Source organism: Ranitomeya imitator, chromosome 3 (assembly GCF_032444005.1).
Source record: "Ranitomeya imitator isolate aRanImi1 chromosome 3, aRanImi1.pri, whole genome shotgun sequence".
Lineage (NCBI taxonomy): Eukaryota > Metazoa > Chordata > Amphibia > Anura > Dendrobatidae > Ranitomeya > Ranitomeya imitator.
The window spans coordinates 684,342,129-684,357,009 of record NC_091284.1 but is presented as its reverse complement, the minus strand read 5'-3'; the positions used below and the strand labels follow the sequence as shown (position 1 = coordinate 684,357,009).

Genomic DNA, 14,881 nt, shown 5'->3' with positions numbered 1-14,881 from the left:
CGTGTACCCCTGGAACCAATTTAAAATTGCCTACAGGCAGCCCAATTTTTTTATTTTAGGCCTTTGATGCCTGTCTGCGGTCCGTTCTTTCTACTACTACTACTACTACACTGACCAGGCCACTGCTGCCCGTGTTCCCCTGGAACCAATTTAAAATTGCCTACAGCCATGTGTTATTATTTTAGGCCTTCGATGCCTGTCTGCGGTCACTCCTTCCACTAGGCCTCCACTGACCACACCACTGCTGCCCGTGTACCCCTGGAACCTATTTATAATTGCATAGAGCATCCTTTTTTTAATAGTAGGCGTACAAAGTCTGTCTGCGGTTCACTATTGAAATTGTCCTCCACTGCCCAGAGCACTGCAGCTTGTGTACCCCTGTAACTTTTTTCTGCTGCAGTGAGCCACATTTTTGGTTTGAGTCCTACTACCTGTGTCTGTCTGCGCCACTCAATTCAGCTGTGTTCCTTTGAAAAAAGCTGAGCGTCAATAGTCTTGTTTTCAGCCTCTAGGAATTTTAAAACTGCATTGGGTGTACAACTTTGGTAGGGCCTACTAACGGTGTCTGCCTCCCCAAGGTGTTCCCCAGGTTTCCTCTCCATTGCTTCAATCTTCATGCTCTCGTTTACTAGTTGTTGGAAACTACGCTGCATTAGGCCTACAAATTGGGTATGGGGTGTAGAGAGATGGTGTGTTCCAATCCAAGGTGTTCTCCAGGTTGCCTTTCCTGAGCTTCAATCTTCATGCTCTCGTTTAGTAGTTGTTGGAAACTACGCTGCATTAGGCCTACAAATTGGGTATGGGGTGTAGAGAGATGGTGTGTTCCACTCCAAGGTGTTCTCCAGGTTGCCTTTCCTGAGCTTCAATCTTCATGCTCTCGTTTAGTAGTTGTTGGAAACTACGCTGCATTAGGCCTACAAATTGGGTATGGGGTGTAGAGAGATGGTGTGTTCCACTCCAAGGTGTTCCCCAGGTTTCCTCGCCATTGCTTCGATCTTCATGCTCTCGTTTAGTAGTTGTTGGAAACTACGCTGCATTAGGCCTACAAATTGGGTATGGGGTGTAGAGAGATGGTGTGTTCCACTCCAAGGTGTTCCCCAGGTTTCCTCTCCATTGCTTCGATCTTCATGCTCTCGTTTAGTAGTTGTTGGAAACTACGCTGCATTAGGCCTACAAATTGGGTATGGGGTGTAGAGAGATGGTGTGTTCCACTCCAAGGTGTTCTCCAGGTTGCCTTTCCTGAGCTTCAATCTTCATGCTCTCGTTTAGTAGTTGTTGGAAACTACGCTGCATTAGGCCTACAAATTGGGTATGGGGTGTAGAGAGATGGTGTGTTCCACTCCAAGGTGTTCCCCAGGTTTCATCGCCATTGCTTCGATCTTCATGCTCTCGTTTAGTAGTTGTTGGAAACTACGCTGCATTAGGCCTACAAATTGGGTATGGGGTGTAGAGAGATGGTGTGTTCCACTCCAAGGTGTTTCCCAGGTTTCCTCTCCATTGCTTCGATCTTCATGCTCTCGTTTAGTAGTTGTTGGAAACTACGCTGCATTAGGCCTACAAATTGAGTATGGGGTGTAGAGAGATGGTGTGTTCCACTCCAAGGTGTTCTCCAGGTTGCCTTTCCTGAGCTTCGATCTTCATGCTCTCGTTTAGTAGTTGTTGGAAACTACGCTGCATTAGGCCTACAAATTGGGTATGGGGTGTAGAGAGATGGTGTGTTCCACTCCAAGGTGTTCCCCAGGTTTCCTCGCCATTGCTTCGATCTTCATGCTCTCGTTTAGTAGTTGTTGGAAACTACGCTGCATTAGGCATACAAATTGGGTATGGGGTGTAGAGAGATGGTGTGTTCCACTCCAAGGTGTTCCCCAGGTTTCCTCTCCATTGCTTCGATCTTCATGCTCTCGTTTAGTAGTTGTAGAAAACTACACTGCATTAGGCCTACAAATTGGGTATGGGGTGTAGAGAGATGGTGTGTTCCACTCCAAGGTGTTCCCCAGGTTTCGTCCACATTGCTTCGGTCTTCCGACTCTCGTTTAGTAGTTGTAGAAAACTACACTGCATTAGGTCTACAAATTGGGTATGGGGTGTAGAGAGACGGTGTGTTACACTCCAAGGTGTTCCCCAGGTTTCGTCCACATTGCTTCGATCTTCCGACTCTCGTTTAGTAGTTGTTGAAAACTACACTGCATTAGGCCTACAAATTGGGTATGGGGTGTAGAGAGATGGTGTGTTACACTCCAAGGTGTTCTCCAGGTTGCCTTTCCTGAGCTTCGATCTTCATGCTCTCGTTTAGTAGTTGTTGGAAACTACGCTGCATTAGGCCTACAAATTGGGTATGGGGTGTAGAGAGATGGTGTGTTCCACTCCAAGGTGTTCCCCAGGTTTCCTCGCCATTGCTTCGATCTTCATGCTCTCGTTTAGTAGTTGTTGGAAACTACGCTGCATTAGGCCTACAAATTGGGTATGGGGTGTAGAGAGATGGTGTGTTCCACTCCAAGGTGTTCCCCAGGTTTCCTCTCCATTGCTTCGATCTTCATGCTCTCGTTTAGTAGTTGTAGAAAACTACACTGCATTAGGCCTACAAATTGGGTATGGGGTGTAGAGAGATGGTGTGTTCCACTCCAAGGTGTTCCCCAGGTTTCGTCCACATTGCTTCGGTCTTCCGACTCTCGTTTAGTAGTTGTAGAAAACTACACTGCATTAGGTCTACAAATTGGGTATGGGGTGTAGAGAGACGGTGTGTTACACTCCAAGGTGTTCCCCAGGTTTCGTCCACATTGCTTCGATCTTCCGACTCTCGTTTAGTAGTTGTTGAAAACTACACTGCATTAGGCCTACAAATTGGGTATGGGGTGTAGAGAGATGGTGTGTTACACTCCAAGGTGTTCTCCAGGTTGCCTTTCCTGAACTTCTATCTTCAGGCTCTCATTAAATTGTAGTTAAATGGAACAACTGCATTTGGCGTACTAGTTGGTTTGGGGCCTACTATCGGTGTCTGCCACTCCTTGCTGTTCTCCTGGTTTTCTGTCCTGAAATTCCATTTTCAGGCTCTTGTTAAGTAGTTGTTAATGTTAGACTGCATTTGGCCTACTAGTTGGGTTGGGGCCTACTATCGGTGTCTGCCACTCCTTGCTGTTCTCCTCAACTGAACAAAGCTGGGCCGCCTGTTTACTACGGTTGCCAATTTTGAACTGCATGTCGACTACTTACTGATTTGGGCCTACTCTCTGTGTCAGCCTCTCATTCCAGTTGTCCTCCACTGCAATGCCCCCTGGTTAGTCCTGTGTTACCAATTTTGAACTGCATTTAGCCCACTTTATTCTTTGGGCCTATATCTGTGTTTCCTCCTCATCCTGCCCATTGCCCAGCCAGTGATAGATGAGTCTGCTGGTACATTGACCCATAACGCAAAATTCCCCGTGCACGCTACACAGCAAGATTGTGACCCTGCTGAAAGTCAGGTTCCTCTTCCCGCATACCATACCACCTTACACGGGGACAAAGAGGAAGGTGCAGATGAAAGTGCAGGTTCCTTCATCAGGTGGGGGGAGGAATACTAGTTGGCGACGTCACTGGCACAGGGCCTCTCATAGTACGCAAAAGTGTTGCTGCCGGTGGGAGGCGCCCCCGCCGTGCAAACACACCGCTGTACTTTGAGGGGCCCTGTGCCAGTGCCAATGCCAACGAGTGGGCCCCCCCTGCTTGCTCAGGATCACAGCACTTGCAAAGTTGAAATACTTACCTCTCCCTGCTCCACTGCCGTGACGTGGTCCAGATTTACTGGGCCCACTAATTACTTGAACCAGCCCTACCCCCCACAACTTTAGCCAAATGACCCCCAATTTCAAATGCCTTCCAATTATTATAAGGTAAATTACGATTGACAAGCTTCTTTAACAAGAATGGATGTTTTTGCCATTAAAATGGGCAGTGTAGGTGTTTTCCTGGCCTCCACTCACTGCCGACTATGCTCCCCCATTGACTTGCATTGGGTTTTGTGTTTCGGGCGATACCTGACTTTTCGCTATAATCGGCCGATTCCACTCGACTCGACTTCTAAGATAGTCGGGTTTCGCGAAACACGGCTCGACTCTAAAAAGGTCAAGGTCGCTCAACCCTAGTGGAGACCATGCAGTGACTTATAAAAGGCAGGTCTCCGTTTTCCTGGGTATAATATTATGTTAGGTTTGGGATACAATTTAAAATCACGGATGAGAATACATTGAGGTTCGGACATATTATGTCCAGTTGGAGTTAAAAGGTGTGGAAATAACCTGGATTCTTGTCTTTAGAATGACTAATGGTACAAAGTCTCATCTAATGTTGATTGATAGCTGGACAACCTATTTTGTTTTGAATTGTTAATCACGTGTGGGGAATTCTTTCTATTATAGTAATCTGGTGTCTCCTAGACGTCATTTTTGCTTTTTTACCCTTTGTTGTTTGTTGTCCTTTTTTGGCTTTAATAAAAATACATTTGATTGTATAAAGTGTGGGATCGCTTCTTTGTCCATAACATGTATTGATGTGGGACTTGGTGGTTACAAATACGGGAGTGTAGCTCAGCATTTATCCGTTGAAGCCAAAAAATATTCTTTTTGGTTCCCTCAAGTAATAGACTCTGCTAACCCATAGAAAGTATGCAAAACGTATACTCTGTGAAATTACCTACTGACTAATATTGCCTGTTTATCAAATTTTAATTGCTATAATCTATTTCTGAATTATTATGTCCTTGCAGTTTAAAAATAAAATCTGTCTTTAACTTAACAAGTATATGATTGAAGAACTTCTGTCCTTAGCCAGTCTCTTGTAACAGAAGCTGCTATTTTTGTTGATTCTTCACTTTTTATATTTTAGTTATTAAAGAAATAGAGGCGCAGAATCCAGATGTTTCTTCGGAAATTAGCAGTGAAAGGTGAGGCTTTCTTCATCCATGCAAAGCTGTTCGTTTTTGTTTTTTGTTTTTATGTGAATCTGGTTTCCTTGAATCTTAATTATGATTTAAATTTAGGACAGGCATAAATCTCAGAAAAACACCACTGCTTATCAGCTGTTTTGTAGTGTCTATGATTTTCTGAAGAACCATGTGGGCTTTTCATTGTTTCCTCAGTACATTCAGCACAATGTACATATGGGCAAAGCAGTAATACTCGGCACATACACTACTGAACATGTACAGCAGGTTGGGTGTACAGAGGATTGTAAACAACTTGGAAGATGCAATACTCGAGAGTTGGTCTAACACTTGGCCTCCTCACCAATCTAATATTGATTACCTATCCTGAATATGTCATCAATATTAAAATCTTGGAAAACTTTTTAATGTTTTTCTTATGCTGTCGTGAAATATAGTCTTCCCGACAACATTAAAATAGTGTTATTTGACCTTGGCTACTAAAAATCTTGCTTAGTCATCTTGAAAAGTGTAAGTGATCAGACCCTGGTGTTTTATATAGGAACATCTTTTTAATTCTCTGCATAGGTCCAAAGTAGCAATGAAAAGAAGCAGAATAACAGACAGTGATGATGAGGAGCCGATAACAAATGACCAAGGTTTGTAGACGCGATGTTCAAACACGACCGATGACACCATCAGTGTTCTGCAGATTTACTTTACTGTAAATCCGACCTGTTGGAACTGTCTTAAAGGAGTTCTCCTGTAAGTGCAGCTTTCCTCAAAAACTGACCTACACCTCTGTTCATACAATGGCCGCTAGTGGAGGACCATGTGACCAGACTGGTCCATTGGCTCCTAAAATTTAAGAAAAAAACCCAAATCGCCTCACATGGGAACTCTGCTTCTTTTTTATTGGACGAGGCTGATGTATTGTAACCCTATACCTTTAAGGTATAGGTGAATTTTTACACTGGAAAGGAAGTAATTTCAAATTTGTGCATGCAATTTTTCAATATTCTTTTACAGACCCTAATAGTAGATGCTTGGAAAAACCTGCGATCGAATGTGATGCAAGACCCCATTGGTACAAACTGTAGACATTGGTACAAAATAAAAAGGCCTATATATCTGGAACTTTTATGGTGGCTTTAAAAAAAACACAAAAAAAAAAAGCTGTATGATGAGAAAAACTGCAAACTTTCCACCTGGTGACTGGTCCTCTTCAAGGGTATCAGAAACCTGATAGACAAAGACCTTGTGCGCTTACAGTTTTATACTGAGGCATGCAGAGATTATTTCTCTTGTATCAATAACTGCGAGGGAAAAAAAACAATGTCCTGTTCCAACCTAGTATCTCCGTTCTGTAATATGTTACTATTAGTGATGAGCGAATATGCTCGTTACTCCAGATTTCTCGAGCATGCTCAAGTGTCCTCCGAGTATTTTTTAGTGCTCGGATATTTAGTTTTCCTTGCAGCAGCTGAATGATTTACATCTGTTAGCCAGCTTGATTACATGTGGGGATTCCCTAGCAACCAGGCAACCCCCACATGTACTTATGCTGGCTAACAGATGTAAATCATTCCGCTGCCGCTATGTAAACTAAATCTCCGAGCACTTACAAATACTCGGAGGTCACCCGAGCGTGCTAGTTAATATACTGTACTAAGGCTTTGTGGTATTGTGTTTGTGCACACCCACACATGCTCTTTGTACAGTGTTTTCATTGACATCTTAGGCCTCTTTCACACTTCTGTCTTTCATCTCCCGTCACAATCCGTTGAGTTTTGAGAAAACAGGATCCTGCAAATTTTTCTGCAGGATTCTGTTTTTTCTCATAGACTTGTATTAGCGACGGATTATGACAGATGGCCATCCATTTCATCTGTCGTGCACTGGATCCGTCGGCCAAAAAAACAGTCCGTCGGGCAGAGAAAACTTTCAGAGGTACTTTTTTTCTACATGTCGGAAAATCGCTCAGCGACGCATCCTGCGCTGCCCGTCGCTGGCTATAATGGAAGCCTATGGGCGCAGGATGCGTCGCTGACTGTGAAAAACAGGAATTCAGCGACGAATCACATTTTTGTGTTCTTAGCATGCCTGGAAGGATTCTCTCTCTCTCTCTCTCTAACAAAATTTTTCCATTCAAATTCAGACACGAACAACGCATCCGTCAAAATCCTGGATGCATTGCGCACGGTTTTCCCTATTTTCACGACGTACGTTGATACGTCACAACAACGCATTACGACGCTCCACAGCAGATGAAAGTGTAAAAGAGGCCTTACTGATACCAGATTTTAGTGTTTCTGTTAGAACAACAATGCCATAATTTGGCATAACCCACACCAGGCCCCCTTGGACACTGCATTTAACAATGACACATTTCCCCTCTTTATTTGTGTTCTCTGCATAGAAGCTACACTATTGACATAAGATTGTCTCTTCTATGTTATCAACATTGCCATGTCTAAGGGAATTTTTTTTTAATTAACCTAGATGAACAACTAAAGACCTCTGGGGAAGCTACTGATTCTGAAAATGAAGACCATTTAAGACCGTCTAAGAAAAAACGCCTTCGAATTGAGGATGAAGATGAAGACTAACTTTTTTTTCTGCCATTTTTAGAGCACTTGATTATCAAGTGTTTGCTAACTAGGTGCTCCCTTTTTGGTAAATCCATGACAATGGTAGAATAGATGAGCTCTGTCCTCCTTCTTAAAGAGGTTATCTAGTCGTCTGCTAGAAGTCTGCAGTGACACAAAGCACCACACACTGTCAAGACTTTTTGGTGTTGCCACTGAGATCGGGTGGTAACAAGTATGTGATTCGCATACTTCCAGCCATATCCGACTAGACGTGCTTGGCCTCTTTCAATTCACTTGTATTGAGCTAGGCTGAGCACATCTAGTTGTCACTTAACTGCAGGTATGCAAATAGCATACTGACAGTCACAAGACCTCCTGCAGCGTGTGGTGCATGTGCCTGCAGTAAGCATTCAGAAGGAAGAGTGACTGCAGACTTTTAGCAGAAGACTGGACAACGCCTTTAAGGTGGTCCATTTACATTAAGGTACCGTCACACTAGACGATATCGCTAGCGATCCGTGACGTTGCAGCGTCATGGCTAGCGATATCTTCCAGTGTGACAGGCAGCAGCGATCAGGCCCCTGCTGTGATATCGCTGGTCGGGGAAGAAAGTCCAGAACTTTGTTTCGTCGCTGGATCTCCCGCTGACATCGCTGAATCGGCGTGTGTGACGCCGATTCAGCGATGTCTTCGCTGGTAACCAGGGTAAACATCGGGTTACTAAGCGCAGGGCCGCGCTTAGTAACCCGATGTTTACCCTGGTTACCATCGTTAAAGTAAAAAAAAACAACCACTACATACTTACCTACCGCTGTCTGTCCCCGGCGCTCTGCTTCTCTGCACTCCTCCTGTACTGGCTGTGAGCACAGCGGCCGGAAAGCAGAGCGGTGACTTCACCGCTCTGCTTTCCGGCTGACCGGCGCTCACAGCCAGAGCAGAGAAGCACAGCGCCGAGGACAGACAGCGGTAGGTAAGTATGTAGTGTTTGGTTTTTTTACTTTAACGATGGTAACCAGGGTAAACATCGGGTTACTAAGCGCGGCCCTGCGCTTAGTAACCCGATGTTTACCCTGGTTACCGGCATCGTTGGTCGCTGGAGAGATGTCTGTGTGACAGCTCTCCAGCGACCAAACAGCGACGCTGCAGCGATCCGGATCGTTGTCGGTATCACTGCAGCGTCGCTTAGTGTGACGGTACCCTTAGACTGTGTGGCACTAAATGACCACCAATTAGCAACTTGTTTCCTGATCTATGATTAAGTGCCTTAATTTAGCCTCCAGTGCACACTGAACAGTCTGTAATGGATTGTTCTGTGCGCATGGGCTGCCCTTGTTCTACGCAGTGACAGTCTTGTTCAGTGTAAATGGACCTGTACACTTTTGTGTTGTTTTTCAGGTATTGAAACATAATGTTTAATGTGATCAGCTTGCAAAAAGAATATGCCAACTGTATGAGTTTATAAACATGATGGGTTTTTTTTTAATATCTGTTCTCTATATGGTTGGGAAATCAAAACCATTGACGTGTTTGATTTACTGTTGTGCAAAAGAACGTACTTGTGTTATAGGGTCAAGTTTGTTAACAAGAATAAATGTTTTAATAAAGTATCTTTATTGAAGTTTTCTAACAACTTTTACACAAACATATTACCCGCATCGGGTAAACACAGAACAATAAGAACAACTGGGAAGGGGCGGGAAATGGGATATGGAAAGGGAAAGACCAAATTAAATTAAAAACCGAAGTGCCCATTCTACAAAAAAGGACAAAACGTATAGTCACCACCACTGTAATGCCTAGGAAAAAAATATCACCTTTTGGAGCTTCTAGCTGTGCAGTTATTATTATTGCTCATTAGATAACCATGGATCATATCTCTCGTAATCCTCTTTATTAAATCAAGCCCAATCTATAGCTCACTAATTTTTTTTTATGTAGCGGGAGGAGCCTTCCTCTTACACCCACTTGGGGCACACTCACGACACGGTCACTAGGACTTGATCATTGTCATTCCAGTGGGAGGTTAAATAATGCTATAAGTGGTCTGTTAGAGCCAGGAGCATGGTCTGAAAGGCATTCTGTCAGTGTCACACTGATGGCTCTAATGAATTTTCGTACATGTATATTGCAATGAATTAGAACAGTGATCAGAGAAGTACACGTTTAAGTCCCATAGAGGGACTACATAAAAAATATTTTTTTTTTATAAAAAAACACAAACAAAAAATTGACAAATATCAAGCCAATTAATATGCATATTTATATAAGAACAAAATTAAATTAAAAAAGTACACATTTGGTATCGCCGTATCAGAAAAAATAAGATCTATAGAATTTGCTTTATTTAATCTCTTCAATTATAACAACATTAACACAGCAAAAATTGTTTATTGATCATACAGCCGAACAAAACAGAATAAAACACAATCAAAAAGTCATATGAAAATAGAAATAGTATCGCTGAAAATGTCATCCTGTCCCGCAAGAAATAAGCCCTTATTCAGGCCTATCAATGGAAAATTAGAAAAAGCTATAGCTATCAGAAAAAGGCCATGCAAAACCATTTTTTTCTCTCTTAAATTGTTTTTGTGTAAAAGCAGCAAAACCTCAAAACACATTATAAACATGGTATTGCTGTAATCAGAATAACCCGAAAAATAAAGCAGTCCTATCACTTTTACCACATGGTGAAAGGCATAAGAAAGCCAATTCCTAAATTGCTGTTTTTTTTTGCTAATTCTGCACCTCAGAAAATTGGAATAGAAATGGTACTCCAACTCACCTTGCAAAAACCAAACTCTCATACGACGGTCTGCAGAAAAACGAAAAAATAATAGCTCTGAAAATATGGTGATGCAAAAAAAAATTTTTGCTAACTTTTTTTGTGTGATCGGAGCATTTAAAAAAAAAAAAAAAAAAAAAAAAAAGGGGGTATCACTGTAATATTAGTGACCTATACAATAAAGCAGTCTAATCACTTATACCGCAAGGTGAACAGCATAAAAAAAATCTTGACAAATATGCAAATTGTCTCTTCAGAGAGGAAGAGGACTTGAATTTGCATATTTAATTTTCCAGAGGAGCATGCATTATTTTTGGGTATGTGCACACGTTGCGGATTCTCTGCAGATCCGCAGCGTTTTTTGAGGTGCAGAAACGCTGCAGATCCGCAATTGATTTACAGTACAATGTAAATCAATGAAAAAAAAAAAATGTTGTGCACACTTTGTGGAAAATCCGCTGCGGAAACGCTGTGGTTTAAAAGAAGTAGCATGTCACTTTTTTGTGAATCTGCAGCGGTTTTGTACCCATTCCATTATAGAAAACCGCAGGGGTAAAAAACGCAGCAAATCCGCAAAAAAAAAAACACAAAAAATGCTGCGGAACCGCACAAAAAACATGACAAATCCGCAGGTGCGTTTTCTGCCAGGAGAGGCAGAATCCGCACCAGAAATTCCTAAGGCTAATCCGCAACGTGTGCAGATAGCCTTAGTCTGCTTACTCTGACATGCCAGGCTTGACATGTCACTCTCAGGAAGGAGAAACGTTGCCCCTTAAACACCAGGGGGGGAAATAAAATTATTTCACACAGCCTAATGTTATACAATAGTGATTAGCGAATATACTCGTTGCTCGGGTGGTCTCCGAGTATTTGTGACTGCTCAGAGATTTAGTTTTCCTTGCCGCAGCTGCATGATTTGCGGCTATTAGCTTGATTACATGTGGGGATTCCTTAGCAATCAGGCAACCCCCACATGTACTCAGGCTAGCTAGCAGCTGTAAATCATGCAGTTATGTCAACAAAAACTAAATCTAAGAGCGCTCACAAATACTCGGAGACCACCCGAGCATGCTCGATAAAACACGAGCAACGAGTGTACTTGCTCATCACTATTATACAATTCTGTGAATCATCTTGTGGTTTAAAATACTCACTACACACCTAGATGAATTTCTCAAGATGTGTAGTTTCCAAAATGAGGTCACTTGATAGGGGGTTTCTGCTGATTTGTCACCTCAGCAGGTCTTTGAATGAATGATGGCGCCAGCAATCTATTCTTACCAAGTATGTGCTCAAAAAGTCAAATCGCGATCCTTCCCTTCCAAGCCCTACCATGTGCCTAAACAAAAGTTCTCCCTCACATATGGAGCACCTGCGTACTCAGTGCACATTTTGGGTAGTCCGTTTTCTCCTGTTACCCTTGTGAAAATGAAAAATTTTCAGCTAAAGCAGCATTTTTGTGTAAAAAAATTACATTTTTCATTTTAAGGGTTTATAATTCAGTGACACCCCTGTGGGTTCAAGATGTTCAGAACACCCCTAGATGAATTCTAATGCAGTTTCCAATATGGTTTCACTTTTGGGACATATCTGCTGTTTTTGACACCTTGTGGCTCTTCAAATGCAACATAGCATCTGCAGTCTATTCCAGCCAAATCTGAGCTTGACAAGTCAAATGTGCTCCTTCGCTTCCGAGCACTGCCATATGCAGTATGAAAAATTACTGATAAACGTTTAGCCCTTCTAACTTCCGAACAAAAAAATGTTCACAAATTATGCTTACATAAAGTAGACATGTAGTAAATGTTATTTTGTGTAGTATGACTGTTTTGAGGGCATTCAAAAAAACACATTGTAAACGTGTATAATAAACACACCAGCGCTAAATCACAAAAACAATGCCCTTAGCTGCTGGAATCAAAGACAGGTGGACGTCAGACCTGAATCAAAGAAAAAAATGACAAGTACAGATTGAAGCCGCGCATAAGGGATAGAGTGAGATGCCTAAATACCAACTAAGAAGACATATGGTAAGAAACAACAACCCTCGGGAGCCGTGGATGCCTACAATCAATATATACCCTAGACAGAAAAAAATCGCAACACAAAATCCAATAGAACAGGTACTACTAATGTATACTGGTATAAGAGCAGTGCTATAAAAATGGTCCCGTCAGGATGGGTGGTAAACGTACCTGTAGTCCGTGCTTATATGCATAAGAAGCCGCGGATGTACTGCGTAGGTGTGAAGGTACGCAGCCGGGGTCCGGACACTACGGTGCCAGATACAAAGTGGAATATAGAGCTGTCCGATGGAGTGTCTGGCGTCGGATGAGTAGATGGAGCAGTGGGTCAGCAAGCGTGGAGGTGCGCCGCACAGAGTGCAGCAGAAGGCTACGCAGAGCCAGGGAAAGCCCCGGCCGGTGGCGTCCCTGGATACGAGCGCAAAAGAAAAGATGGCTGACAAAGGACTAAGCGTGTGACGTCACAGCTGGGGAACTACGGAGCGGCACTGGGACAAAGTTGTACCAACAAGTTTCGAAGGAACAGCGTCCTTCTTCGTCAGGGTTACCCGCCCCATTGACTCCGAAGATTATAAGCTGGTCCTCTGTCAATCACCCCAGGGAGACCCCGCCCATCCACTCAATACACCGGAAAGACAAATACACACTCATAGAAGTGTATTATGTATCACAAAGCAGAAATGGGGCGGGTAACCCTGACGAAGAAGGACGCTGTTCCTTCGAAACTTGTTGGTACAACTTTGTCCCAGTGCACCGTAGTGTCCGGACCCCGGCTGCGTACCTTCACACCTACGCAGTACATCCGCGGCTTCTTATGCATATAAGCACGGACTACAGGTACATTAGTAGTACCTGTTCTATTGGATTTTGTGTTGCGACATTGTAAACGTGGTATTGCTGTAATCAGAATGACCGGAAAAATAAAGCGGACTTATCACTTTTACCACATGGTGAAAGGCATAAGAAAGCCAATTTGAACTTTCCTCATTTTTTTTGTCACATTTTTTATGTTTCCATAAAAAGCGAAAATCATATCCACCTAAATTTAACACTAATATGAAGTACAATGTGTCACAAAAAAAACAATCTCAGAATCACTAGGACTCATTGATGTGGCCAGGGTTATACAGAGCTCAGCATTGAGAGAACTGGTAGATTTGCTGCAGATAAAAAAATGTCTCAAAACTGCAGTACTCAGTAAAGTAAGTGATATATTGCTGGAATCGGTTCCCTTAAAAATCCCCACAGGAAAATTGCCCACACAGAAAATTGCCAATTGCAGCATCACAAAGTTTCAGATCTATGATATTTGAGGTACAAGGTGAGGATGTTCCCATGATATGTGATCAACTTGTGATTTACAGTTGACCTAGTGCAAAACTGCAAAAATGATGATCTGTGGTTTGTAGCAGTCTGTCATTATTAGAAATAGATAGATCTAGTCTGCTCTCATCTCTCACTGATTCTGCCTTACTCCTCCCACCAGCCCAGAATAGCAGCACAATGCATGCAGAACCAGCAGCAGTGTGATCCAGAGGAGCCATCACTGCTATCAGGTCTCACAAAAGTATCACTGTATTATCTGTGGAGTTACATGGGACTGCAGTGTCTCCAGCATCCTGCCCCCAGTGTGTCCAGCATATTACCCCCAGTTTGTCCAGCATATTGCCCCCAATGTGTCTAGCAATCTGCCCCAGTGTCTCCAGCATACTGCTCCCAGTGTCTCCAGCATATTGCCACCAGTGTGTCCAGCATCCTGCCCCCAGTGTGTCCAGCAATCTGCCCCAGTGTCTCCAGTATATTGCCCCCAGTGAGTCCAGCATATTGCCCCCAGTGTCTCCAGCATATTGCCCCCAGTGTGTCCAGCAATCTGCCCCAGTGTCTCCAGCATATTGCCCCCAGTGTGTCCAGCAATCTGCCCCAGTGTCTCCAGCATATTGCCCCCGGTGAGTCCAGCATATTTACCCCAGTGAGTCCAGCATATTGCCCCCAGTGTGTCCAGCAATCTGCCCAGTGTCTCCAGCATATTGCCCCCAGTGAGTCCAGCATATTTCCCCCAGTGTGTCCAGCAATCTGCCCCAGTGTGTCCAGCATATTTCCCCCAGTGAGTCCAGCATATTTCCCCGTGTCTCCAGCATATTTCCCCCAGTGTGTCCAGCAATCTGCCCCAGTGTCTCCAGCATATTGCCCCCAGTGAGTCCAGCATATTGCCCCCAGTGTGTCCAGCATTCTGCCCCCAGTGTGTCCAGCATATTGCCCCCAGTGTGTCCAGCATCTCTGCCCCCAGTGTCCAGCATATTGGCCCGGGCCCTTGGATTGCCGTTAAAAAAAAAAAAGTTCTCACCTGTCTGCGCTCCTGCGGCAGCGAATCTCTCCTCATAGCTGAATCGCGCACTCGCCGGCGACGTGCTCGCTGCGGCTGACATAAGCTGCCAGCCTCCGATTGGCTGGCGGCTGTTAACTATTGACGTGCGGGCGCCCGCACCTCAATAGCGTTTAACTCCCGCAGCGCCGGTAGGGGCCCGGTGAGCAGATGAGACGGCCCGATGCAGGCCCCCTCTGCCCACCGGGCCCATACGCCAGTCAG

The 14,881-nt window shown here is 43.8% G+C and overlaps 1 protein-coding gene across 2 annotated transcripts in view; it reads left to right on the top strand.

The window, feature by feature from the left end:
- Positions 1–8,217, top strand: part of TIMELESS (timeless circadian regulator) — a 222,249-nt gene extending 214,032 nt beyond the window's left edge. For both annotated transcript variants that reach the window (XM_069758445.1, XM_069758446.1), the window contains exons 30-32: positions 4,861–4,918; positions 5,486–5,556; positions 7,400–8,217. In XM_069758445.1, the coding sequence (XP_069614546.1) occupies positions 4,861–4,918; positions 5,486–5,556; positions 7,400–7,506 (236 nt within the window). In that variant the 3' untranslated portion in view covers positions 7,507–8,217. The remainder of the gene's footprint in view (positions 1–4,860; positions 4,919–5,485; positions 5,557–7,399) is intronic.
- The last annotated feature ends 6,664 nt before the right edge of the window (positions 8,218–14,881 follow it).